Source organism: Tupaia chinensis, unplaced genomic scaffold (assembly GCF_000334495.1).
Source record: "Tupaia chinensis unplaced genomic scaffold, TupChi_1.0 Scaffold143584_1, whole genome shotgun sequence".
NCBI classification, from domain to species: Eukaryota; Metazoa; Chordata; class Mammalia; order Scandentia; family Tupaiidae; genus Tupaia; species Tupaia belangeri.
In genome coordinates, this window is record NW_006203430.1 from 8,224,553 (window position 1) to 8,250,516 (window position 25,964).

The following is a 25,964-nucleotide window of genomic DNA, read 5'->3' on the forward strand; positions in this document are numbered from 1 at the left end:
TTCTGGGTAAGTAACTAACAGCCAGGACAACTCTGAGAAGGGGCTCAGGAACCCACCAAGCTGGGCTCAGAATTCATGGTGGGCAGACCTCCCAGGGTGGTGTGCCTGAACTCAGCCTGGGCCGCACCCTCCCTAGCCCTCTCTAAGCAGAAGCCTCCAGATGGCCTCAGGCCCATGGGTGTTTGAGAAGCCCACAGGCAGTGTCCTGGGGTCCAGCGAAGTTCATAAGGAGTTGGGATCGCTCTACGTCTGTTCACTCCCACTGTACCTGAAGGTCTGAATCACTGAGTTCCTGTCTTTTCTAATTTCTACCTGCTTCAGATTGTGTTGAGAAAAACATTCATAAAATGATGGAAATTAACTGTTTTCAATAAGGTCCTAAAAAATGAACTGCTGGGCTTCTGCTAACTACCTGCATGCAGCTATCATAGGCCTGCTTCTGATAGAAGCCACAGATTTCATTTGGCATTGTTGTGGTGAATAAGATGGTGAGGCAGATTCTTGCTGCACCATAAGACCAGGTGTGTTTGTTGTCACTTTTGTCCAGTAACAGTTCTCCATCATTTCATGAGTTGTGGAAACTACAATCCCAGGTGCCAAGTGGATGGCAAGGGGCAGGTCAGTGCCTGACTCAATACTCCCAGCACAAGTTGGCCACACCCTCTTTCTCTGAATGGGTGAAGGTGTTCATGGAATCAAGCTGCCAGTGTGGTCATTTCAATGTTCTACTTGAGGGCATATCTGATTGACGCATTATAGGATAGGTTATTTTTAACATCACCTTAAATGAGAACGTCTCCCTTCAAGTAAGAGAAACTGAAGGCCGAGTTCCTAAGCACAATGGGACAAGGAAGCTGGACCATCGCTGTTTGCAGCAGATTCTCCTCTGAACCAAAGCAGACAGAGCTTTTTAGTGGCCAAGGATTGTCTTTAAAGCAATGCGAGTGGCTCAGTTAGCTTTTCTGCTGATTCTGCCACATTGCTCAGAACAGTTGGAATTACTTAAGAGCTTACAGATCATTCTTTTTTAATGTCAAGGGAAATTCTTTTTTTTCTTCTTTTTTAGTTCTCCACATTGGATAAGTCTTTTTTCCCCTATTATTTCTCTGAGAATAGATTTGATTTTTGGTACTAGCCAAAATCCATTTAGAGTTAAGTCTTGGGGCCAAAGGGTGGCACAGTGGTAATGCAGCTCTCTTGCAATGCTGGACCCACATGGGAAGGTCTTGGGTTCACATCCTGAGGCCTCCCTGTACATGCTAGACACACAAGCACTTGCCCCCAATCCAGACTAGATGAGGTTGGGTATGGATTACGGTACCCTGTCGGGGGTACTTCTCTTTCTCCTTCTCTTGCTTTATATTTCTGTCTCTTTCTCTCATGAAAGAAATAAATAGATAATTTTAAAAAGCTCTTATGAATGATGTGGGTGACCAAGTTAAATGGTACGGTATTTGAGCATAGCCAGAGTTTTGTTCAATTGGTGAGACTGATGTCTGTGTTACACAGCAGTTCTGTAGAGCTAGGACCATGGCAAGCTGACAGGTGCTCCTAAGAAGGAGACAAGAAGAAGGACACGGTCTTGTGGTGTTAAAACTTTCATGGTAAAAATGTATTTATGTATTTATTACTTTTGCAATTACAAAACATCCTCTGTTCACATAAACTGATGCTGAAGGCAATTCCAATAATATTCTGAACATTCAGACTCCCAGAGTACTTCATCTGAACATTTGTATTATGGCAAAAATATGCTAAAGTAATATTTTCAAGCAAAATGTACAAACAGTTTTATAAACAAATTTGTAGTACCCTTTTAAATAGGTAAGACATTAATAATCTAATAGTAAAGTTTATGTATTTATTTATGATTATATCCTTTTTTTGAAGAATTATTTTATTTAACTTTATTTATTTATTTTAATTTGACCAGAGAGGGACAGAGAGAGAGAGAGACAGAGAGAGAGAAAGCAAGGGAGGGAGGGAGGGAAAGTGAGAAAGCAAGCCACCAGATCCAGGACTCAAACCACGGTCGGCCATGTGGGAGTCCAGTGCCCTTAACCACCATGCCACCTGCCAGCCCCTGTGATTGTATCTTACTTCATTTCTCTCGTGAGAGACAGAAAGAGAGGCAAACACAAACAGGCACCCTCAACAGGATCTCATCATGTTGCCCCCCTTTTACAGCCAGCCAGGGTCATGTGGGGGCATGTGAACACACTGAGCACGCTCAGGCCAACCCCACGTTGGAGTCCCTGGTCTTCTACATGGCTCCCAACACTGAGGGTGGCACCCTATCACCTGTACCATGGTGGCTGGGCCTGATTATTTTTCACTTAGTCCTTGAAAGTTGGGATGGTTTGTACTGGAAAATTAGTTCATCAATCTCTCGCTCAATGATTGTATTTCTGGGCGACCTTTGTTGGAGACCTTACCAGAGCTCTGTTCTGGCTCTGTGTTAATCCTCTGTCAGCTCTGTGACCTAGGGTAAAGCAATCCCTCTGGGGACCAGCAGTTGGCATGATGGCTATGTCGCTGGACTCCCATGTAGTCAACCGCAGTTCGAGTCCCGGACCTGGTGGCTAAAACTCATGCTAGGCGCATGTCCGTGTGTGCCCAAGGTCCCGAGAGGAGAATGGAGGGGAAGGGATTGCGGCATGGCCATCCCCCCTGGGGGGTGATTTCTCGCTTTCTGTCTCTCTCTCTCTTAATGGCGAGCACACGTGCCCTATAGCAGAAAACCCCCCAAAAAAGAAAAAACAGTCACCTCTGTGCCAAGGCCTCCTCTCACACAGTAATGAGGCAATGGGTGCTGAAACCAGGAAGGTACTTCCTAGGCCCACCGTGTGTAGGTCCTCATTTCTCTGTTGCCCTGAGCTTTCCAATTCCCAGCTGGTTTCTCTTGAAATCTGATTGCTCACTCTCTCCCAGCACCAAACTGAAACAGGCATCTCATAACTGCTTTCCCTCCCCTATCCTTTGTATTTTTCTAGAAATAGAAAGAATTCCCTTTCTTTTCTTCCCAACAGACTTTCCTGTATGATTTTTCTTTTCTCTTAAGGGATGTGCCCTAGATTGAGTGAAGTTGGGAGGGAAATATTGAGTCTTAAGAAGAAGCTTGATGATAGATTCCCAAGGAGGAATAAAAGGGAAAATGCTGGAAAGAACAGTCTTTGGCACCCGGTGATACTGGCTTTACATCTAAGCTGTTACTGCCATCTAGAGGGCACAACGCAGTACTGAAAACATTTGGATGGAGACGGTGCATGAGAAAAAGGAGGAAATGAGAGAGGATTGATTTTAACAGAAGGTAAAGGTTTGCTGAGCTCCCACAGATCAGTTCCACCTCTGCCTTTGAAATTCACACCCTGGAATGGTGTGAAAAATAGATTTCCAACTGTTTGAGGCCATATAAGCACATTTATTCACTGGGAGGAGCCCTTGAGTAGAAATCAAGACATTCAGCTGTGACCTGGCTATTTCACCTACCTGATTTCCTATTAGAAATGAGGGATAATGGCTAAAACCAGAGGCCTTCACATTGTATTTGACCATGAATAAAACAAGAAACATGTTTTTCATTACAACTAACAATCCTCATATACACAACTAAGGCAGTTTTACAACTCAATACTTACACTCAGATAATTTCTATTCTATTTTTGGCATGCTGGTTGTAATCCACTTAAGTGGATTTTCAGCCAGCTGAGAGGTGGCAAAACACAGTTTGAAAAACACTGTATTAGATGTTCTCCCTGGCTGCTTCCAGTCCCCAAATCTGATGATTACCGTGGTCCTCTGTGTGAAAAGGAGAGTGAGCTGACAGCCTACGTCTAGGAAGGTCCAGGGCATGGGGGTGGCCTCAGACATGGCCACAGTGCAAAGGACCCATAGCAGCAAGCCCCAGTTCACAGTGGAATCCTCAGTGAGTCATGGTCGCAGGTTATTTCCTTTTAATGAATCCAAAATAAATCATTTGCACAAAAGTGGTCCAAAAGATACAGAAATGAAAAGACTTACAAGAAAAATTACACCCCAACCAATTAGATAACCTAAATGAAACAAATAAATTCTTAGAAACACCCTACCAAAACTGAATCACAAAGAAACAGAAAACCTGAGTAGATCTGTAACTAGCAAGGAGATTGAAATGATAATCAGAAACTTCCCGAAGAAGGAAATTTTTGAACCAGAAAGCTTCACTCATAAATTCTACCAAACATTTAAGGAATTGATAGTAGTCCTTCTCAAACTTCCAAAACATTGAAGAGGTAGAAACACTACTTCTAATTCATTGTGTAAGGCCAGCATCCCTAATACAAAGCCAGATAAGAAACATCAGCTACAGAAAACTATAGACTAATATTCTGTATTAATATTATGGCTGCAAAGTGAATTCATCAGCGGATATCTCTTTTTTTAAGTTTCCTTCTTCTGTGTATGAGAGACAGGCAATCCCAGCAGGGTGCTCATGCTGTGACCCACCCACACTTCAGTCAGCTCCAATCACAAGTGCACTTAGGGTGGACATGGAGATCCTGGGGTGCAAACCTAGTGACTTCCCAGGCCTGCTCTTGGAGGCAACTGCCACGGCCAAGCAAGAGTCCAGAGTGCTTGGGTTTATGATTGGAAGTATCTTAGCATAGAAAACAAACTTTACACATGTCTCTGTGTGTGGCTTTGTGCCTTTTGTGGATCTAGGCTGGGGGGCCCTGTCATGTTTACGGCCTTCCAGGCTCTGCCAGCTGCCTCACAGATCCAGAAGACAAGGTTCTCATCCTCCTCTGATTCTAGTACTTTAGCAAGAGAATGACAGCAATGTATTCACTCACGATAAAGATTTTATTTTAGGGAAAAAAAAAAAAAAAGAAAGAAAGAAAGATTTATCACTAAATTGGATGCTGTAACATCATTTTAAAACACCCTGTCCCCGTGTGACATCATGACATCCAGGAGCTGCTCCTGGTATGCAGGCGGTTGTAACGTGGTGATTTCCTCAGTGGGCAGCTGGTTGCCAGCCTGGCTGATGTTTTAAAAGCGCAGATAGTTATTATGTAGTTGTGAGCCTTCTCTGTATAGCACCCAGGGTTTGCTGCAGCCAAGTAGTCAGGAGCCCCTGGGAAGAACTAGTCTGTGAAAAGTCTTGGCTTACCTTCTGAGAAAACTCCTGAAGGGAGGAATGCGAGGCAAATGCAGCTTTGCTCCAGCCCCCACCCCTCAGCCCTTCCATTCCAAATACCACCTGAAGAATATTAAGAAATAAGAATAAGGAAATTCCAGTTATCTTATTATTTTAAGAAAGATATCTTAAAAGAGATCCTGGAAAACTAAGCCCCCTTTAATTGTGCATAACCACAGATAACATTGCCTGTAATGGTAAGAGCTGCCATTTACTGAATACCAGTTATGTACAAGGCCCTGGGTTGAGGAATGCTCATGTATGGTATTTGAGCCTCATGACAGCCTCCTTTTACAAATAAAGAAACTGAGGTTTAGAGACTCTGAGTGAGCTGCCTCAAGTCCCAGACTGAAACATAGCAAGCCCAAGATGCTAGCCTCGGTCTTTCTCACCTCAGAGTCTCCTTACCTTACAACTTTTATCTAGGCCAATAGTCCTCTCATCCCTCGGTGTAGTATCAGATAGTGACTGGATAATTGGTCATGACCATCCTTAATTGTTAGCACCCTTGTTCCAGGGAAACAGCTAGAGCGTAAGTAATGTGCATGCAAGGTGCTGCACATCCAGAGAGGACTCTGAAACCCACCTCCCTCACCCTTGCACTCTTGAAGGCTCCCTGGAGCAGGCGTAACAGTTGTGGTGTGGCCTATTGGCCTGTGTGTGTCAAGGAACTCATACTGATAATAGATAAAAGTGTGTGACTTGAAAATAATGTCCTTTGAAAAATGAACTAAAGTCGATTCAAAGTGATCCATACAGCAGTAGTCCTCTAACCCACTTACATTCCAAAATGCTTTCTTGAGTGGAACAAGGGGTTGAAGTGACAGCTAGAACTTGGGAGCTGGTCAGAGTCCCTGCCCCACCCATAGAAATGTGCAGCATTTCACGCATGGCAGTGGAACAGGGTTGAGGTGTGCTGCTAGGAAGTAGTCACTAAATGTATAACAAAGTCATTAATGAACAGATGGGTGAATGCTTCTCTTCCTTTTGGTTGGTATTCTTACAAGAAAACAACCTGCAAAAGGGGGAATGCATTGAAAACTGAAATTATTACCAAAATTTTGTTCTTATTGCTCAAAATTCTGTGAGTTACTTGAAGCATTTCATAGATTATTCTGAGTATAACACAATGTAACAATATGAGCTTTAGCCAAGATCATTAGTGCCTTCATTGTTGAACTTAAAATTGTTCCATAATGAGGACCCAGATAGGCTGCCATCTGACAAGATGCCAGTCTATAATGAGTCCCTTTGCCCTGGAATGTTTTCCCTAGATTTGGAGATGAAGAAGCTGAGGTGTCTAGACAAGGGACCATATCCATGCATTTCCGAACCCTCCACAGCCTCTCACGTTGCCCAGGGCCTTGGAGAACAGAGATTACAGAGCAGTCATTCCCAAAGCAGGCAGAGGGCTTCTCCACTTACCAAGGGCATGCGAGAATCAGCAGGCTCCACTGGCAGCAGAGGTCTAAGTGCTAGCGAGAAGGAGCTGGCTGGTGGCCATTGTGTGATGGTCTCGGTGCAGTGACTGGAGATGGCTCTGAGCGGGTGCCATCTAACCAGTCTCCAGGGCTCTGGCTGCTCCTCCAGAACTAGAGGGGCAGTTTCTGGCTGTTGGCCTCAGTCCTGCCTACCATAGGGCCATGAAGTTACAGTGTCTCCCATCTGCTGTGGGGTGAAAGACCTGAGAAAGAAGTTTCCTATAAAAGTGAATAAATGGGGGCAAGAACAATTGTCAGTGAATAGTTAAATAAATTATTATATAACTTTTAAAATGGAAGTAATGATAGCAATTTTTATTTATCAATTATATCCCAATAAAGCTCAAAAAGAAGACAAAACCATACTATATTATGATTACAACCATATAAAAACTCAATACATGCAAATGAGCAAGCACTGGAAAGGCACTTGAAAAAAGAAAACAGGGGCCCAGCAGGTGACGTGGTGGTTAAGGTGCTGGACTCCCACATGGCTGACCACAGTTCGAGTCCTGAAACTGGTGGCTTGCTCTCTCACTTTCCTTCTCTCTATCTCTTGCTCTCACTCTTGTCCCTCTCTGGTCAAATTAAAATTAAAAAATAAATACAGTAAAATAAATAAAATAATTATTTAAAAGAAAGCTGTTCAAGAATTAGGGTGAAGAATTAAAGATGCATTTTGTCCCAGTTTTGGACTTTTTATTATTCCTGCTAGAAATGAATGTGAGGCAGGAAATTTTCCTCCAGACCATGACCAGTGGCAGATGTGCAGCAATGTCTCCAGGCAGGAATAGCCTGGATCTTCTTTCACCCATAGTCTCCCTCCCACTCCAGGCTCTGTTCTCAGGCTGTGGAGACCTCAGGGCTAGACACCCTTTGTCATCCTAGCCAGTAATATACACAGGAGATGGTTAGACCCTTATTTAAATGGCTGCAGCAGATGGGATACAGGTATTTTTGTGTGGCCCACACATGTGCATACCCTAGCCCAGGGGATGGTGAGCTGAGGAAGGTCACCTGGTGAAAGATGCCTAGGGAGGTACAAGCGGAGAACCCGCAAGGCCTCCCTGTTCCCTGACCTCAGGACCTCTCAGTGAGATGCAGCTAGAAAATGTGCCAGGATGGAGCAGACAAGAAGAGGGAACTATATGCACTTCCCTGTGCCTGGGCTGAGCCTTTCCTGAGGGCTGCAGAGCCAGCCCGCCCCCTAAGTGCTGCTCTAGAGGAAAGGGACATGTGATGGGTGCTGCTGGACTCCCACATGGCTGACCACAGTTCGAGTCCTGAAACTGGTGGCTTGCTCTCTCACTTTCCTTCTCTCTATCTCTTGCTCTCACTCTTGTCCCTCTCTGGTCAAATTAAAATTAAAAAATAAATACAGTAAAATAAATAAAATAATTATTTAAAAGAAAGCTGTTCAAGAATTAGGGTGAAGAATTAAAGATGCATTTTGTCCCAGTTTTGGACTTTTTATTATTCCTGCTAGAAATGAATGTGAGGCAGGAAATTTTCCTCCAGACCATGACCAGTGGCAGATGTGCAGCAATGTCTCCAGGCAGGAATAGCCTGGATCTTCTTTCACCCATAGTCTCCCTCCCACTCCAGGCTCTGTTCTCAGGCTGTGGAGACCTCAGGGCTAGACACCCTTTGTCATCCTAGCCAGTAATATACACAGGAGATGGTTAGACCCTTATTTAAATGGCTGCAGCAGATGGGATACAGGTATTTTTGTGTGGCCCACACATGTGCATACCCTAGCCCAGGGGATGGTGAGCTGAGGAAGGTCACCTGGTGAAAGATGCCTAGGGAGGTACAAGCGGAGAACCCGCAAGGCCTCCCTGTTCCCTGACCTCAGGACCTCTCAGTGAGATGCAGCTAGAAAATGTGCCAGGATGGAGCAGACAAGAAGAGGGAACTATATGCACTTCCCTGTGCCTGGGCTGAGCCTTTCCTGAGGGCTGCAGAGCCAGCCCGCCCCCTAAGTGCTGCTCTAGAGGAAAGGGACATGTGATGGGTGCGCAGGCCTTCGACTCTAGCAAATCTTCTCCCACTGAGGAGACAGGTTTCTATCCACTGAGGATAGAAAGGATTCGGACAGAATAGTTAAGTTTAAGAGAGAATTTAGTTATTTAGTTAATAAGCTTAATGATTACTATACACGAAGCATGTAGACCCTGGAAATGTATCTTAAAAGACTTAGTCCTAGAGAAGAACGCACCATGAACGTCTACAGTCGCGGCCCCTGAGACAGGACAGCAACTAGACTGGAACACCGGGGGTTTGTCTTACCTGAGATAACTTTGTTGTATGTTGTTATGAGGGAGAATGTTCACGTGTATGTGTGTGTGCTGAACGTGTATGAACACATGAATGTTCATGTGTGTGTGTTTAATGTGTTATAGGGCACATGCACTCCCTGGTGAGAGAGTAAGAAAGCACCCCCAGGGAAGAGGGCCATGCTGCAATCCCTTCTCCCCCAGTCTCCTGTTGGAATTCTGGGAACATATGTACATGCATCCAGCATGTTTCCAAGCTGCTCGGTCAGACCTATACTGCACAGTTGTCCCTGTGGGGATTCAGCTACCTTAACCACCACGTCACCTAGCTGACCCCGTGTGTGTCTTTCTTTTACCTCCTTTAGTTTTTGCTTATAAGGCATGTGCACTCACTGGAAAGAGACGGAGAGGGTGGAAAAGTGAGAAATCACCTCCCAGGGAGGATGACCATGACACAATCCTTTCTTCTCCATTCTCCTCTCCGGATTTTGGGTACACACTCACACAAGCCTAGCATGTTTCTCAAGCCGCCGGGTCTGGGATTCAAACCACACTGTTGGCCTTGTAGGATCCAGCTGCCTCAATCTCCATGCCACCTGATGGCCCAAAGTCTATTGTCATTTTTTAAATATACATATAGAGAAGATGATGAACAAGAATGATAAAATGCCAGCAACTATAATTTAGTTATGGGTGCTGTGGGTTCCTAGAGGGAGGGGGACTCCTCGTTGTCGGAGAGACACCAGTGGGCTGTAGACTGAGCCGCCTTCTACACCAACTGCAGCAGGGTACCAACCCAGCTGTGGGTTTTCTGGGTGACCTCTGACCTGACACACTGTGTTGCAACCCGGGGAGGGCAGTGGGACCCTGGACCAATGACTCTCAGGAGGAAGGATGAGAGCTCTCTGGAGGTCAATGCAGGACCAACTGGAGTGGGATTGGGGAGAGGAGTGAGAGCGAGACTCAGAGGAGTGATGAGTGGTCATGTTCACGCGTAGGAGCTGGGGAGAGCCTTCCCCCCTCACAGAGGGGAGGGCCCACGCCTGGGCTCAAAGACTCCACCACTGCAGCCAGTGCAGGGCTGCGGGGACATGAGGAGGTGGCCTAGGAGAGCTGGGGCGGGTATCTCCAGAACAGGGCAGTGCCTGAGAGAGCAAGTACAAGACGGGCCAGGTGTCAGGTGCAGCAGGCCGGGCGCGGCGCTCTTGGCACATTTTGCCAGTTTTGCTAACATCGAGTAGGGAAGTAAAGCCCTTGCGGAGGTTATGGCAGTCCGTTTCTGGGACCTCCAGCTTGTGCTGTGGTTCTTCTGGCCAGCGCATGGCATGTACAATGCTGCAATCTGGTGCTGAAAACTCAGGAACAGGTTAGAGCTGGGTGCTGAGGTCCCCAGAGAGGAGCTCCTAGGGGAGCAGCAAGGGTGAGTGGCAGGCTAGCCTGAGGGCAAGGGCGAGACAAGAATCCTATAAACTCCCAGGAATGAGTGTGGCGAGCTGTTTGTGGCGCGAGGGTCGCTACAACACTCTGGAACCTAGTGGAACAGGAATCTGTGGGGCCGCGCCAGCCTCCGGTGAAGACTGTGCGTGGGGGTGGTGGGTCAGTCGTGTCATTTGATTCGACTTTGTTGTTTCACCTGTCATCATGCCAGAGCTGTAACGGCCCATTACATAATTTTATAGTCAGACCCTTAAGCCCGCACTTCCTCTAAACATAGCTAGGTCAGTCTATATTTTTGCTACTGATTCCATGATGTCCTGTGCGTATCTTAGGAACAAGTTGTATGTATTGGGTAAACACCCTGTTTAGCAATGAAGGGGATTATTTTTTTTTTTTAGTTTACTTATCCTTTCATGAGAGAGATACCCTCAAGAGGGTCTCACACTGCAGTCGTCCCACCATCAGCCTTTCCCACCCAGCTAGGATCACAGGGATGCCTAATAGGAGTATACAAGTTGACTAGGAAACTGAACCCAGACCTTCCATATGACTTCCAGCATAGTGGAGTGTTGCACCACCACGACTGGGCAAAACGGGCTATTTATATTAGAATGATAACCCACAAAAAAGAACGAGATGGTCTTCATGTCTGAAGAGTTGGTGTGTTTTACTGTGGAGGTCTTTATCTTACGGGTGCTTTGGGGCTCTCGGGAGGCTGCGTGATCATCCCAGCTTAAATATACATATTCCTGGGAATCTAAAAATACAAGTTTCTATCCAACCCTACTCCCTAAGAGTTCTCACTCTCTTTATTACAGTAATAGACCTTTAGCTAGTAGCTCAAGAGACCCTTGCTGATAGCCAACACTTTGGGTTCAAAAGAGGTAACACCCTGGAATACTTTGTAAACAAGGCTATAGTGTTAGAAGTGACCTTTAATAATGCTTGCTGTTTGCTTATCACCTTATTGGTCTGGCCACACATTTTTGAAAAAAAAATTAGACAACTAGATATCAAGTAACACCTGCCTTGCAAGCATACAGACTGAAGAGTGAAGTTGCTAGAAGATGCTGGAAGGGCATTGAGGCTTTGGACACTCGGTTGTAGATTTGAGAGGCAGCTAGCATGTCTGTGTCTGCATAGTGCCTGGCTGTGGCCACTGCTTACCTCAGAGCCAGGCACCCACAGAAGGTAGGGCTGGCTCTTGGTAGGTATTAGGGGTGCACATTTGCATGGAGCTGGCCTCTGCTTAAGAGCTTAGTTAGCCCAGAAACTGCCCAAATCCAGAGAGTGACTGTTTGATGATCAACAGTTTTTAAATACACAAGGGTACAACTTGAGCAAATCTTTTATGGCCAAGACCTAAACTTCCTAATTTTCTCTTTTGATCACAGCCCTCTATTTAGATGTGAGTGATAAAAAGGGACCAGTTCCTCTTTGCTCTGTGTTTTCTGTTTTGTTTTAATTTTCTAGAGGGCATGTACACTCACAGCAAGGGTTGTGGGGATAAAGAGAGAGAGAGAAGGAAAGTGAGAAAGCACCCCCACGGGGCATGGTCATGCCACAATCCCTTCTCCTCCATCTCTGCCTCCTTTTGGGTTGTGGGATACAAATGTACACATGCCCAGCTTGTTTTTCAAATCTCCTGGTGTGGGACTCAAACACGCAGTTGACCATGTGCTACTAGACGCCTTAATCAAAAAGACATCGACTAGCTTGCTCCATGTTTCAAACAGGTCTCTCACTGTCAAAAGAGCAATGTCATTCCTGTTTCAAAAAGCCAGGGTTATATTTTTGGGTGTGGCTGCTTCTATATGAAACTAACGATTTTCTTCTGGTGTATCTTGTTGCCCACCTCCCTTCCCTTCCCTCACTCCAGGAAGGGTGCCTGTGGCCTTCAGACAGCTCCGTGCAACGACCAGGGGCCTCAGAGGTAAGGGGTGGCCAGGGTGGTGCTGGCTGCAGTGCTGCAGCTGGAGGGCAGGAAGAGGAAAGTCCTGGTAACAGCACTGGGGCTGGGGGTCAAGGACGAACACTTGAGGATTAGGGACTTCCCATAGAATCTTCAAGGGATTATCTGTGCTAGTGTAAAGCTCCTTACAGAAAACAGGTTGAGAATCACTGATCTTTACATGATCCCGTAAGCTACTAATACCGTGGCTTGGCAAGTGTGACCACAATTTATAAATATCATGGCAAGATTCATTGCTGCATCTCCAAGTTTAATCATTCGAATTTTAAGATAACTTATTTTTTGCCTTTAGGTTATAAATATTGTGTGAGAGAAGTCAATGGCTACATATGTGTGTAAAACATACATGTATGCATGTATATTAACACATGTGTGTATACATATATGTATACGTGCACATATACATATAAGATCTGTTTCCTAGAAGGAACTTGGACAATGGAGTACATGAGAGGCTTTTCTAAGAAAGAAACTATTTGGATTCATTTTGAAAAATAAATCTATAATTATATTTATATAGGTATACAAAAGATTTTTCATGTCAGTGACTGAAAATAATGGTAGGAAACTTCTATCTGGAATCCAAATAACTGGAAAAGCCTAGAAACCAAAAAGAAAGTCACTTTTTTCTAGATTTTTTAAAAAAGGAATTGATAGGGTGACAAGCTTCTATAAACGATCTATAAATTAAACGAATACCTTATACTATCGAATGAATTTACTTACATTTGTCACTGAAACTTGGAGCTCCTCTCCACTTTTCTGAATCACAGCTTCCGAGTTGGCGGGGACCTGAGAAAGCAGGTGGCCTTGTTCTGTGTCCACACTTTGTGAATAAAGAAACTGGGGTCTGGCCCGAGTCCCCAGGCGACTGAATCTGAGTGCTGGCTATACAGTGCCTCCCACCCCATCCCTTCGTATGATGCACTGTCGGGCTTGCTGTGGTATTCTGTTTGAACCCCGTAAAATGTATTCGGTCGGTCACTAGAAAAGCCGTGATGTATTTTTCTATGTGTTTTTATGCAAAAACATGCATCATGACTTTCCCGACAACTCAATGTATATAACACGCACAGTAAGTCCCATTGAACTGGAATTTTTTTTTTTTTGAGAGGTTTTTCGCTATAGGGCGCGTGCGCTCGCCAGACAGAGAGAGACATAGAGACAGAAAGCGAGAAATCACCCCCCAGGGGGGATGGTCACGCTGCAATCCCTTCTCCTCCATTCTCCTCTCGGAATCTTGGGCACGCACGCACACGCACACGGCGTGAGTTCTAAGCCACCGAGTCTGGAATGCGAACCGCGGTTGACTACGGGGGAGTCCAGCGACATAGCCATTACGCTAACTACTGGTTCCCTGGAATTTTTAATTAACTACAGTTCTTCATTGTTCTACCATCCTAGATACACTGTAGTTTGGCAAGGTCTAGTTCATGAGGATTAAGAAATCTATTTTTTTTTCCCCTGGAATGGTTGAAGAAACATTGTTCAAACTGGTATGAACATAGACCAAATGTGAATTTCCTTGACTCCATCACGTTTGCGGTTGTAATTCTGCCAAGAATGTCTTCAGGCCTTTCCCTTTTCCTTCCAGATCATGTACACCCCGCGGTCCAGGGACAGGTTTACTGCCCCATCCTTTATCCAGAGGGACCGGTTCAGCCGCTTCCAGCCCACCTACCCCTATGTGCAGCACGAGATTGACCTTCCTCCCACCATCTCCCTGTCTGATGGTGAAGAGCCACCTCCTTACCAAGGGCCCTGCACTCTGCAGCTCCGGGACCCTGAACAGCAAATGGAACTCAACCGAGAGTCTGTGAGGGCACCCCCCAACCGAACCATATTTGACAGTGATTTGATAGACATGTCTCTGTATAGTGGAGGCCCGTGCCCACCGAGCAGCAACTCGGGTATCAGCGCCACCACCTGCAGCAGCAACGGGAGGATGGAAGGGCCACCCCCCACCTACAGCGAGGTGATGGGCCACTACCCAGGAGCCTCCTTCTTCCATCACCAGCACAGCAATGCACACAGGGGCAGCAGACTGCAGTTTCAGCAGACCAACTCAGAGAGCACAATAGTACCCATCAAAGGAAAAGACAGGAAGCCTGGAAACCTGGTCTGATCCCCTCCAACATGCACACAAATCCAGGAGAAAAAAACTAAGGAGGGAAGGGGCCGCACTGGACCTTCCTGTGCACGGCGTTGTTCAGTTTTACGTGGTCTAAGTAAGTGAAACCAAATGTACAAACACGGCCTGTTTCTAATTCCTTTCAGGGAATCGCATGCAGATGAGACTGAAGTAACACATACTTCCCTCCTGTCTGACCACGAACAGTGTTTATTTGGGGGCAGGGTTTGGGAGAGGGGGTGGCTTGGCAAAGGGTGGGCGGGGGGAAACAGAGAGAGGGATGCTTTGAAGATACCATGAAATAAACCTACAGAGGTATTTGATTTATTTAATTCTGAAAGGAGACTTTGCAGATAAATGAGGCCAGAATGGCCTGTTTTATAATTAACTGAATAAAGAAGGAAGCATTATTATATATTATCATGGAGAAGAATCAGCCAGTTTGCTTTTTCTCCCAAGGTGTGGAACTTTTATTTTGTTTTAAAAATATGAATCAGAATTCCTGTTTTGTGTGCCAAGGTATAAAGTGGAGAATTTAGATGAATGCAAGGAGCTACTCTGTGTTGTGATGATGTGTTTTAAAAGTTGCACTATCTTAATGTTTAAAATATATATGAGGGAACTGTTTATGTGAAGTTCTATATGTTGTCTTTTCACCTGTGGATTGTTACTAGGCCCAGGAAGTATCCTGGAGTGTTTCCCAGGAGGGTGCAGGAAAGCTATTTGGGGATGTAGCCTAATATTTACCATCTTACATAATTCCACAGCAGCATTATTGTTGCAAAAACTTGCATCCAATAGCAGTGCATTGCTGAAGCTTTTGAAGACTTTTGGATGGAAGATAGGTGTACTGAGTTCCAGCATTTCTGACTTGTTATTTGAGTTACTCTGCTAGTCTTGGGCTGCATATTTTATTAGGAACGAACCCGACACGTGCATTTACATATCTAGTATCATGCAGCACTGCCTTCATCCTCTAGCAGTGCAGTTTTAACAGTAATTTAGATTTTTTTTCACTGTAGCATGAATTATATTCAGATACATACTTATTTTTATGCAATAAATTGTTTAAAATGCAAGGCAGTTATTTTGAATACTGTTGAAATATGTGGCTTCTCCGTGTATCCCTTTTGCCGCTCTCCTTTTTCTAGTTAGCTCTGTTTTCAGTCCTACGAGGCTGGTCAGTGCAGCTGGAGGCTCCCACCGGTCACCCCCACACAGCCACCCCTACTTGCAGTGTGAGCAATGCCGGCCCTGGTTTCTTCAGCTTAGGAAGCCCTTGGAATTGACAGAGGAACGCCATGTTGCCGATCATGGTAATAAGCCATTGCCTCTCACTAGTATTGGCATAGCATTCTCAGAGGGATGCAGTGCCCAAACCCACCCACACTCTGAGATTTCACTCCCTGCCCGCCCATCCTCTGGTCAGTCTTGTTTGATGGCAAGTCCTGGATGGTCAGTTATAGAGCAGTTGCGGGGGTGGGGGTGGGAGGAGTGACTCTAAGAGCACAGGATTAAAAAGCACAACATGCAGTTAAAATGCAACTAGAAAACTAATTTTAAATATTCTTAGTCTTAGTTTTAATATTCCTGATATTTACAAACATTTGTTCTTAACATACAATAAAAAATCTTTCTTCTGCAGATGTAAGCACTGGTTTTTGTCACAGCAGCAGCTAATAAATTAAGTAAATACTGCACTGTGGAGAAGGGCTTGTCTGTTGCGGCCGGTCTGCTTTAGTGGAGGTTGGGCCTCTTTGGCTTCTGCACATAACGAAATGATCTGGAATGATGGTTAGGTGACTCCAATCTATGCAGCTTTGATGCCAAATCAGCATGTGCATGTGTCTGTGTCTGTCTGTGCGTCTCAGAATTGGTTCCTCAGTGAGGTGGCTTTGTGCTGTTGGCTGAGCGGTAGAGAGACTGCTCTGAAACCCAAGTCCTGTCTGACCCCAGTCTGCTTGTTTCTGCATTTCTTGGTGGGTAGGTCACTGATTTGTGTGTTCTGAGGATTGGAATGTCCATGAGATTCATCCATTTCACACGGTAGCATCCACGGAACTGGTCAGACTTTCAAAGGAGAGAAAAGATGGGCAGCACCTGTCAGCTCATGCCCAAGACCATGCTAGGAAAACATCCATTTGAGGGCCACAGTGGATGTTGTGAGACTGGATTCAGTCTTATTCCAGCAATGCTCAGAAGGCATCTTTCAGGGAGAAACCAGCTCTCAAGGCAGAGAGTGACTTTTCCACCACCCTAGAGTCTTCCTGAAAGGTGGTTGATTTCTCTGGATTTCAAGTCTGTGCTTTGAAGAAGCTGGGGATCTGTGATAGAAAGCTTCTCCTTGCCTGTCAGGTGAAAATGAAAAGACTGTTGTCCCATTCAAACCCCACTGGTGGGGACACAGGGTGGATTGTTGGTCAGATGTGTCTCCTCAGATGCAAAGATAAGGGTAGCTAATGATTTCATCATTCCAGATCTCACCTGCAGTTTTGGAAAGCAGGTGAACCTGTCCTACAGCTGTAGCTTAGAATAGTTTCACAACCCTTACCTTTCTACCTGTTAGAGGAATGCGATAAGGAGAGAGACTTGTAAGTTCCTTATAGCTCTGCAAGTATATGAATGTTTTGCAGATGTCCACAGTACTGGCAAAGTAAGTATGTAGTTCAAAGTTATTTGCTAAGTTGTCCCTCAAAAGATAGGTTCCTCCCATTCAGTCACCCTAGAGAATCACCTTTTAAGTTAAATAGTAATTTAAAGACACATAAATATCAAATTATGACTGTGAAAGGTCTTTGAGGCTGGACCTCTGTAATGAGTTAGTTTAAAAGCCAGGTCATAAATTGAATTAATAGTCAATTTCCCATCAACACAGGGTAGGTGGTTTAGATCAGTAGCCCTAAGGTTGTAGTTGTCTTGTTGGCACGGCATCGCCTCACGGCTCGCCTGGTGTTGAAGGAGTGGTGATTGTAAAGACACAGCTGGGAGAGCAGGGCCTGTTACTTAAGGAACCCTAGGGACCAGTTCAGAAACCAGGCATCTCGGGACTCAGTGATAGGCTCATAATCTTGGAGGATTCCAGGAGAGCATGGCAACCAAGGGTTGCATTGTTGGGAGGAACGTTTGTTGGGAATGCACACTCCTGGGCGTACCTCTGTGACTTGTGTCTCTTCGCTCAGGACTGTGCAACCTAAGGCATGTTGAGTCCCATCCATAAGAACACTGTCTTCTGGCATATACGTGCTTTTTCAGAAACGCTAGTGGTTTTCGAACACTGTAGCAATCAGTAATGCGAAAGAAATTTAGTGGAACAAATGGCCCATTTTAAAAATGTATTTTTCAAGTCCAAAATCCACTGATAAAGAAACTTGACGAGCATGCCCTCTGCCCTACCACTGCCACATGGACACATGGACACATGGACACACACCCAATCCATTTATTTATTCACTCATTTTACCTCTGACTTGTGAGAGGAGAGAGGGTCAGCAGTACACCAGGAGGCCCCCTAACACTAGCACAGGAACTGAGTAGCCAGATGAGCACCTCTTGAACTTCTAAATAACTTCACCTCTATTTTACCTTCATGAGAATGAGAAGGGCCCACAGGAAGCACTTTTACGAAATTTCTCTGATCTGGAAGAATCGAATTCAAATCCTTGCCTTCCTCTCAGAGCATCTCTGACAGGGGATCCTCTTCCACATGATTACTCTTCTCTTTAGAAGACTTCTGGTGTAGGACACTCAAAACTGTCGGCAGACCAGATCCTGGCTGAGAGCACAGAGATAAGCCGCGCCCGCCATGTGGCATTGGTCACTGGCAGCTCCAGAGACTCTGCTGCCATGCTAGGGCAGCCCCGTCTGGCCTGGCGCAGTTGCTTTCGTGTATTGTTGAGCTGGTGCCCACTGGCTGAGTTTGGCTACTTAGAATGGCAACGGTAACTCCACTTCTGTACTGTTCGTTTTTTCTTAAACTTTCCAAATTTCAGCAGTCTGCAAGAGAAAACCAGGAAAGATCTTGGTTTCTGTGAACTCTTTGCTCATCCGAGTGGCTACAAGCCAGTGCTGAAGCCCCGCCCTTTCCCCTGACGGTCCTGCATTCCCTTTGCCCAACCCCAGGCCCTTGCTCTCCAGCAAACCCGCCTCTGCTACTGCAGACCCTGACAGAGGATGCCATGTTCTTGGAGCACTGAGGTAAACATATCCCCATGGGCCAGCAGCTTGGCGAGGGAGAGCCTCCCCTTCTCAATGCAAGGAGCACTTTATCTAATGGTGGCATACCAAAGTCACAAATTAGGAAACTTCATTTTTTCACAGTAGATCACAAATAGCACCAGTTTCGGGGCTCACCTTTTACCAATTCCAATGGCCCTGCGGCCGGGACCTAGCCAGAGATCACAGAGAAGTGAAGGAGGAGTGGAAAGCACTCTCAGCCTTGCAGTAGCCTAGAGTTTTTAGAAATTGAGATTTTTGGCATATTTGATTTTGCACCCTGAGCTGCATCCTTGGCGTAGTTCCTGCATATGTTGCTGCCGGGGCCGGTCCGTCATTGCTGCTTTCCAAGGACGCATCAGGAAGCCATTGTCTGAGTGTAGGGTGCCTTGCTCAGAAAGCACCTTCCTGCTTTCCTCCCCTCCCTCGGCGCGTGCTTGCTTGTGTGTACTACGGCAGGTTAGAGCTTAGAGAGCCAGATGCACTACCCATGCCTACTATATAGACCCCTATCGTTTCTAAGAGAGCTGCATGTCCGCTTTTAAGCAACTAAGGTGCCTCACGTTCTGACTTCAGCAGATATAGGAACCGAGCCGCCCCTGCACTCGATGCTCCCACCTTTGTTGTGCCTCACTTAAAATGGTGCTTTTTCAGTTGTCTGTCTTTTCTTATGTTTTTATTTGTAAGGTGCTGTATATAAGTTGAATATATTATGCACATATCCTACCCAATGGGTAGAACAACAAATTGTTAATACTGTAATATAATGTATAGATGATACCAATTTTAACAGAAATGGCATAGAACTTGTGAATGCCTATGTGCTTCGTCCTCTTTTGTAAGGAAATTTGCAAATGGATGCATACAGATAAAAGTCTATGTAGTTTATTTTCCTATCAAATATCAATATTATAACACAAGGGAAAGAAGTCTGAACAAACAAGCAACAGTTTATGACCAGCATATATATATATATAGCAATTCAGAGTTGCATCTTTGCTGTGAAAAAAAAAAAAAAAAACCTAAAAAAAAAAAAAAAAAACCAACCCCACCACCTTTTGGTTGCCACTAGAAGCTTACTTTAATTGTTTAGTAATGATGCTCAGTTGGACCAGTGTTATATTTTAGTCAGAAAAAAAATGTTGATTTTTTTTTCCAGCTTGCTTTAACAGACAATATCTCATGCTGTAGTATTAATGAAGGTGTGAGGCCTCAGTAAGAAATTTTTGTTGTTAAAACTGCAAAAATTTTGTCAAGGAAGTGAACTGGCCTGTAGCAGAGGACTTGGCTCGGTCACAGAGGCATGGAGGACCATCTGTATCCCAGGCCTCTCTGTGCCTTGCTCTTTGACAGTTTGAAGCTGTGGAGCCAAGGAACTAACAGTAAAATTAGAAAGAATACCTCAGGAAAACCACACCCACGTCAGAGAAGACCCTGTTTTTAGAAAAAACATTTTGCTATGGCTTATTATTAGAAGAGAATCGGCATTCAGCCAGTGAAGTGAGAATCTTATATCCATTCCTATTGGTCTATGGTAACCCTGACCCCCACCCCCCAAACAAACTAGGTTTTACTATCTGTAAGAGATTACATTTTTATTTGCATGTTAAGTTATACCTCTTTTCCAGCTCGGATTTTAGTGTTTGATTGTGACCTCGGCATTTATCTTCAATTATCTTTTCTTTTTCTTTCTTTCTTTTTTTTAAATAAAAAGACTTGTAACACCATATTCATTTAAACTATGGTTAAGTCTTGGGTGTGGCATCAATTCAAGTATTGTCTATAATGGTAACCCACAGAATTTTGCCCTCTGGTCCCAGTTAATTTTGTCACCGGGAGATATTTATATTTATTTTCTCTGCTCTGGGGTTTATGTTCTGATTTCATAAATCAAAACCATACCCCTAAACCTCCAGAAAACAAGTTATCAATCATCTCGAGACTCTCAACACCTCTATAATGCAAATCTTAATGAGAAAGGCTTAGAAGCCAGCCCTTTCTTTAGTATTTGCTGGAAATAAAAGGGCCGTGAAGACATGATCCCCTGTGTTCTAGATCCCAATCAGTGATCAGCCATCGGCTTCACTGGCTGCGGCAGGGCTTCAGCATTAAGAACCGAGGCTCGTAATTGTCAGAAACAGCTCCCACCCCCAGATTCAAACTTTTGGGAGAACTGGTGGGCCTGAGAGGGTTCTGGACCCAGAGGTACTAAAATGTGTTACCACACCATTGCTTCCTTCCTAGAGAATGAACCGAAGCTTAAACTTTGCTGTTCATGAGACCGGCTCATTTTAATGTGCTTATTGATATATCGCTGTTTTTCATTTCATAGCTTTCAAACACCATGTTTTCTATTTGTATACTCGTTTAGTTTAAAGCTGTTTTAAAATATGTACAATACTATTTGCAGCCTTTAGTTCATTTAAGTTTTATTATAAAGCAATCTACTAAAAAGTACAACATGTATTTGAACTTTTCAATAGTTGTGAGTTATGATAATCAGAAGTCATTAATGTCTTTTTTTTAACCATGTGTGCTTCCTTTTCAACATAATTTCCAGTTCTATACGGAAAAAAAATTCCCAGCTGTCATGTATCTGCCTTTTTTAACTGAGCGATGCTATGTAGTTGAGACCCAAGGTCTGTAATTGCAATACTTTTAAAGAAAGATGTTGCTCTAAGTGCTACTGGTTAGTTATAAAGTCAGATTTTTCTGCTTGTTCTTAATGCTGTGGTCAAACCATAGCACAAAGTCATTAAAATAATCAGTGACGTATGTTTGTCTTTTTTATTTCTTTTTTTATCTTTCAGCAACAAAGAACATATATAGAAAAAAAGGACACATATTTTAAGATCAGTCTCAATGAAACACTCTATTTTCCTAACTAAACTTTCCATTCAGCCTTTAGTTACTCTGAGTTTTCAAAAATAATACTTCATTCTATCAATGTAAAAAAAAAAAAATCATTACTTCATGTTCCACAATAAGCAACTCCGGGCAGATCAAGTGATTATTTTCCCGATTCTGGTTCTACACAGCCCAGAGATGGTCCTCCAGATCCGAGTCCGAAAGCACTGTTGACCCCACAGCGGAGGCACCGGAGGAGGACTTCCTGGTTGTCTGGCCATCTCCTTTCTAGATAGCTGTCCCACAGGAACTTAGGCTCTGGTTGTCTCGCCATCTAGTTTCTAGATAGCTGTCCCACAGGAACTTAGGCGGGCTCAGACCCAAATGATGTCCTCAAGGCTTGTTTCAAACCCCCTGCCATTAGAGGTGTTTTGGTCAGTGATGATGTAACGGCAAGGCCCTAAACTTCCTACACTGGGATCTGAGTGCTGCTACACCTACACAGTAGGCAGGTGTATGGATTCACTGATGCCATGGTTGTGTATGTACAGAGCCTCCAGACTACTAGAATAAGGAATTTAACACGGCTGCAGGATATATTTTGGCATTTCTATGTATTTGTAATATACAAATGGAAACTGACATTTGAAAAATACCATTTAAGTACTGTAGTTATAACATTCATTTTAAATTCTGATTCTTTAAAATTATCTTGGGAAGGGAGATTAGAAACGACCTAAAAGAAGCTCAAAAGCAGTAAGAAATAGACGTCTTTTCTTTAAAACAGCAAGTAGTTACCAATAAACACCACGCTAGGCTCTGAAATAAATAGTATAATCCCAACCGTGCTCTGAGAAATCACACGGGCTGTCGTGTAGAGGGCAAGAGGCCAGACACCAATCCCAACCGCTGAGGGCTGCCCTGACCGGATTACCTTCCCAGCAATCAGCAATCAGCTATGGCCTGAGCGAACTTGGAAGACTTCAGAGCTCTGAGGCAGAAAAACAAAGAACCCCTGCGTGGAGGCTGCTGGGGTCCACAGAACTGTCCCAGCTGGAGCTAAAATGAGGGGAGCCGAGAAGCACAGAAGGGGCTCTAATGCCAGAGAGAGGGAGAGGCGCCACCTTCTGGATCCACTGCTATCTGGGTGTGCTGATGCTTACACCTGCCTATAGCCTCCCCTGGTCAGTCTCTGTACTGCTCTGGGCATCCTTAAGATGCCAAACCTGGCGAATGTGGGGGTTCTCCGTTGTACTTCGTGCTGTTTCACTGACCCAAACCCTTTCAATTTCTGAAGCTAAACAATTTCTGACTTTCTTTGGCTTACATTGTTAGCCTTGTTTTTCCTTTTTTTTTTTTTTTGGTACAGGGCGTGTGCGCTCGCCCGAAAGACAGATAGAGAGAGAGCGAGAAATCACCCCCCAGGGGGGATGACCACGCTGCAGTCCCTACTCCTCCATTCTCCTCTCGGGATCTTGGGCACGCACGCACACGCGCCCGGCGTGAGTTTTAAGCCGCCAGGTCTGGGACTCGAACCACGGTCGACTATGTGGGAGTCCAGCGACATAGCCATTCCGCTAACTGCTGGTCCTTTAACCTTGTTTTTAAGATAGAGCTGCCAACTGTTTAGCAGAATCCACCAGAAATCACATTCACCAGGTTGCTCCCTCTCTCTACCCCCAGGGAACAGTTAAAAATGCATAATTGAAAGAACTTTCCGGTATGGTATCGTTCTGAGAGCCACTCAAAGTGAATCTTAGAATAAAGCACCATGTTCCGGACACTAAGAGGATACTTGCACACAATAGTTGCTAACAAGTCTGTTGCTTAGAACATTATAATTCAATTTAGCTCATTACACTGTTTTGATCTGTTTTGTCTGAATGGATTCTAATTAAAGTGCACATTTTGAAATAGCAGCCAAAAAGCAAAACCTTTGCCTTTGTCGAGTTCTAATTTAATGCCATGTTTCTGTCAAGACTTTAGCTTTTGCCCTAATAATACAAATTTAATTCATCTTCTTCACACTCACTTTCACACATACACAAACACACACACACACAATCAGAGGTGCAAAAGCTACAATTTTATCTTGACCCAAGCACAGTGATGACTAAAATTAGAGGGCTTACCAGTAAACACATGCATTGTATCTTAAAACCTAAAAAAAACTGCAGTTGTGGGACCAGCAGCATAATGGCTATGTCGCTGGACTCCCATGTAGTCAACTGCTGTTCAAGTCCCGGACCCGGTGGCTTAAACTTATGCTGGGCGCATGTGCATGCGTGCCCAAGATCCGGAGAGGAGAATGGAGGAGAAGGGATTGTGGCGTGGCCATCCCCCCTGGGGAGTGATTTCTCACTTTCTGTCTGTCTGGCAAGCACATGAACCCTATAGCAAAAACCTCTCAAAACAAACAAACAAACAAACAAACAAACTGCAGTTGTATATAGCGGCCTCAACATAATTTGACCTGTCTACAAGCCATTTTCATTTATACTTGCCTTGGTCTCTTCTGTCACAGTCACCTGTAAGCACAGATACTCGAGCATCTATACTAGCAGAGAGTATGCCTGCGCTTAAGCGCAAGTATCAATGCATGACCTCACTCCTGGGGGACCCCCCTCTCTCAAGGCTGCTATCCGAGGCTCCATTTGCCATGCCCTGTCTTTGGCATGGCATTCTGAGGTGACTCAGTTTCCCGGATGTTTTAAAAGGCATTCAGTCTTGGAGCCTCACAGACATGGGTGGTCCAAACATTAGCTTCATCTCAGATTAGTTAATGTTCCTGAGGGCTGCCATTTTACAATCTCATCTATAAAATAGGCACACCTGGCAGGACAGCTGTATTTCCTTCATGCCTGAACACAGGGGGCTCCTTATGACTGGCAACTGCTATTGCTGTAATTTAGTTAAAAGAATGTCTAAAAATTTAGGGACCAGCAGTTAGCTTAATGGTTATGTCACTGGACTCCCATGTAGTCGACCGTGGTTCGCGTCTTGGACCCGGTGGCTTAAACTCACACTGGGCGCATGTGGGTGCGTGCCCAAGATCCCGAGAAGAGACTGGAGGAGAAGGGATTGCAGCGTGGCCAACCCCCCTGGGGGGTGGTTTCTCGCTTTCTGTCTCTCTCTCTCTGTCCGGTAAGCACACGCGCCCTATAGCAAAAAACAAACAAACAAAACTAAACAAACAAAAAAAGACTTCTCCAAAAAAAGATTAAAAAAAAAAAAGAAAAAGAAAAACGAAGGCCCAACCTGGTTGTGCAGTGGTAACGCCACGTCCCATAATGCCGGACCCCCATCCTGAGGTCTCTGTGCAAGCCAGGTGCACCTGTGTGCCCGTGGTAAGGGCTGATCGAGGCCAGAAGTGGACTGGGGCGTGAAGACCCTGCTGAATACACACACCCCTCTCATTCATGAAGGAAATAAAGTCTTGCTTAAATACAACAGTTTTGTAAAGGTCATTTTGCTTCCGATATGCCCTCCACGCTAACTACTGTAAACTTAAAAAGCCAGTGAAATAGCGAGCACCAATTTCATGTCCCAACGGGGAATACCACGGAAGCTCAGAGCAGAGCACGTCAAGGTAAGAACACGTCACCAGGCCCAGCGCTTCGTTCCCCTAAATAAAGTGCACCTGCCTCTTTACCCCATTATTTTACATGTATGGGTTGTTTTTTTTAATAAAGCACATCAGGTGTGGTGGAGTTTCTTACAGCCTTGATAACAAAATGTTACATCCAAAAGGGTCATTTAGGGAGAACGACCGGTTTAAAATCATTTCCCTTCTTGCCCTGCTTCCTCCCACTGTCTCTTGCCCTTTTTTCTTCATTTTCCCTTTTCTTCTTGTTTTTTCTTTTATGAGGGCTGAGAGAGCTGCTGCCAACTTAGGCGCTGCTAATCATTCTCCCCACCTGCCCAGCTGAGGCCTGCAGGAGCCCCCGGGTGCACCCTTTCTGCTCTGGCAGCTGTGCCAAATGATGGTGGTGGCTGCCCGCTGGCCAGCATTCCCTGGTTCTGCCATGCCTTTGCCAACGCCGGCACACTCACCTTCTTCAGGAATGCTACGCTCAAGCGCCTCATTGTAGGACAGTCCCATTCTGAACCTCAGATGAACACACTTGCTCCATTTCGCACTGTGATATTTCTTTCCCCATCAGGTCTCCCTCTGCCAGGCAGGGCTAAAGACAAGCGAGGAGAGGCAAGGCGTGCCCACCAGCTTCTCAGAGCCCCACAGGGCCACCACATCCTCGGCCTTCCAGGAGTCAGAAACTGAGGCCACAGTCTCCCTTCCCTACCACTCCAAGACAAAAAGATCAAAAGAGTAGAATCTAACAGAATTATTGATAAAAGAGAAATTATGGCCTTAAAAGCCAAAAAAGGATGGAGGGCAGCAGCAGGAAGGGAGGCGGGGAAGCCAGAAAAT

General features: G+C 44.9%; 1 protein-coding gene across 5 annotated transcripts in view; it reads left to right on the forward strand.

Annotated features, from left to right (window-relative positions):
• The window catches only part of LDLRAD4 (low density lipoprotein receptor class A domain containing 4), a 505,135-nt gene extending 483,879 nt beyond the window's left edge, over window positions 1-21,256 (forward strand). For all 5 annotated transcript variants that reach the window (XM_006164060.3, XM_027766527.1, XM_027766526.1 and 2 more), the window contains 2 exons: window positions 12,253-12,306; window positions 13,940-21,256. In XM_006164060.3, coding sequence (XP_006164122.1) covers window positions 12,253-12,306; window positions 13,940-14,470 — 585 coding nt within the window. In that variant the 3' untranslated portion in view covers window positions 14,471-21,256. The remainder of the gene's footprint in view (window positions 1-12,252; window positions 12,307-13,939) is intronic.
• The last annotated feature ends 4,708 nt before the right edge of the window (window positions 21,257-25,964 follow it).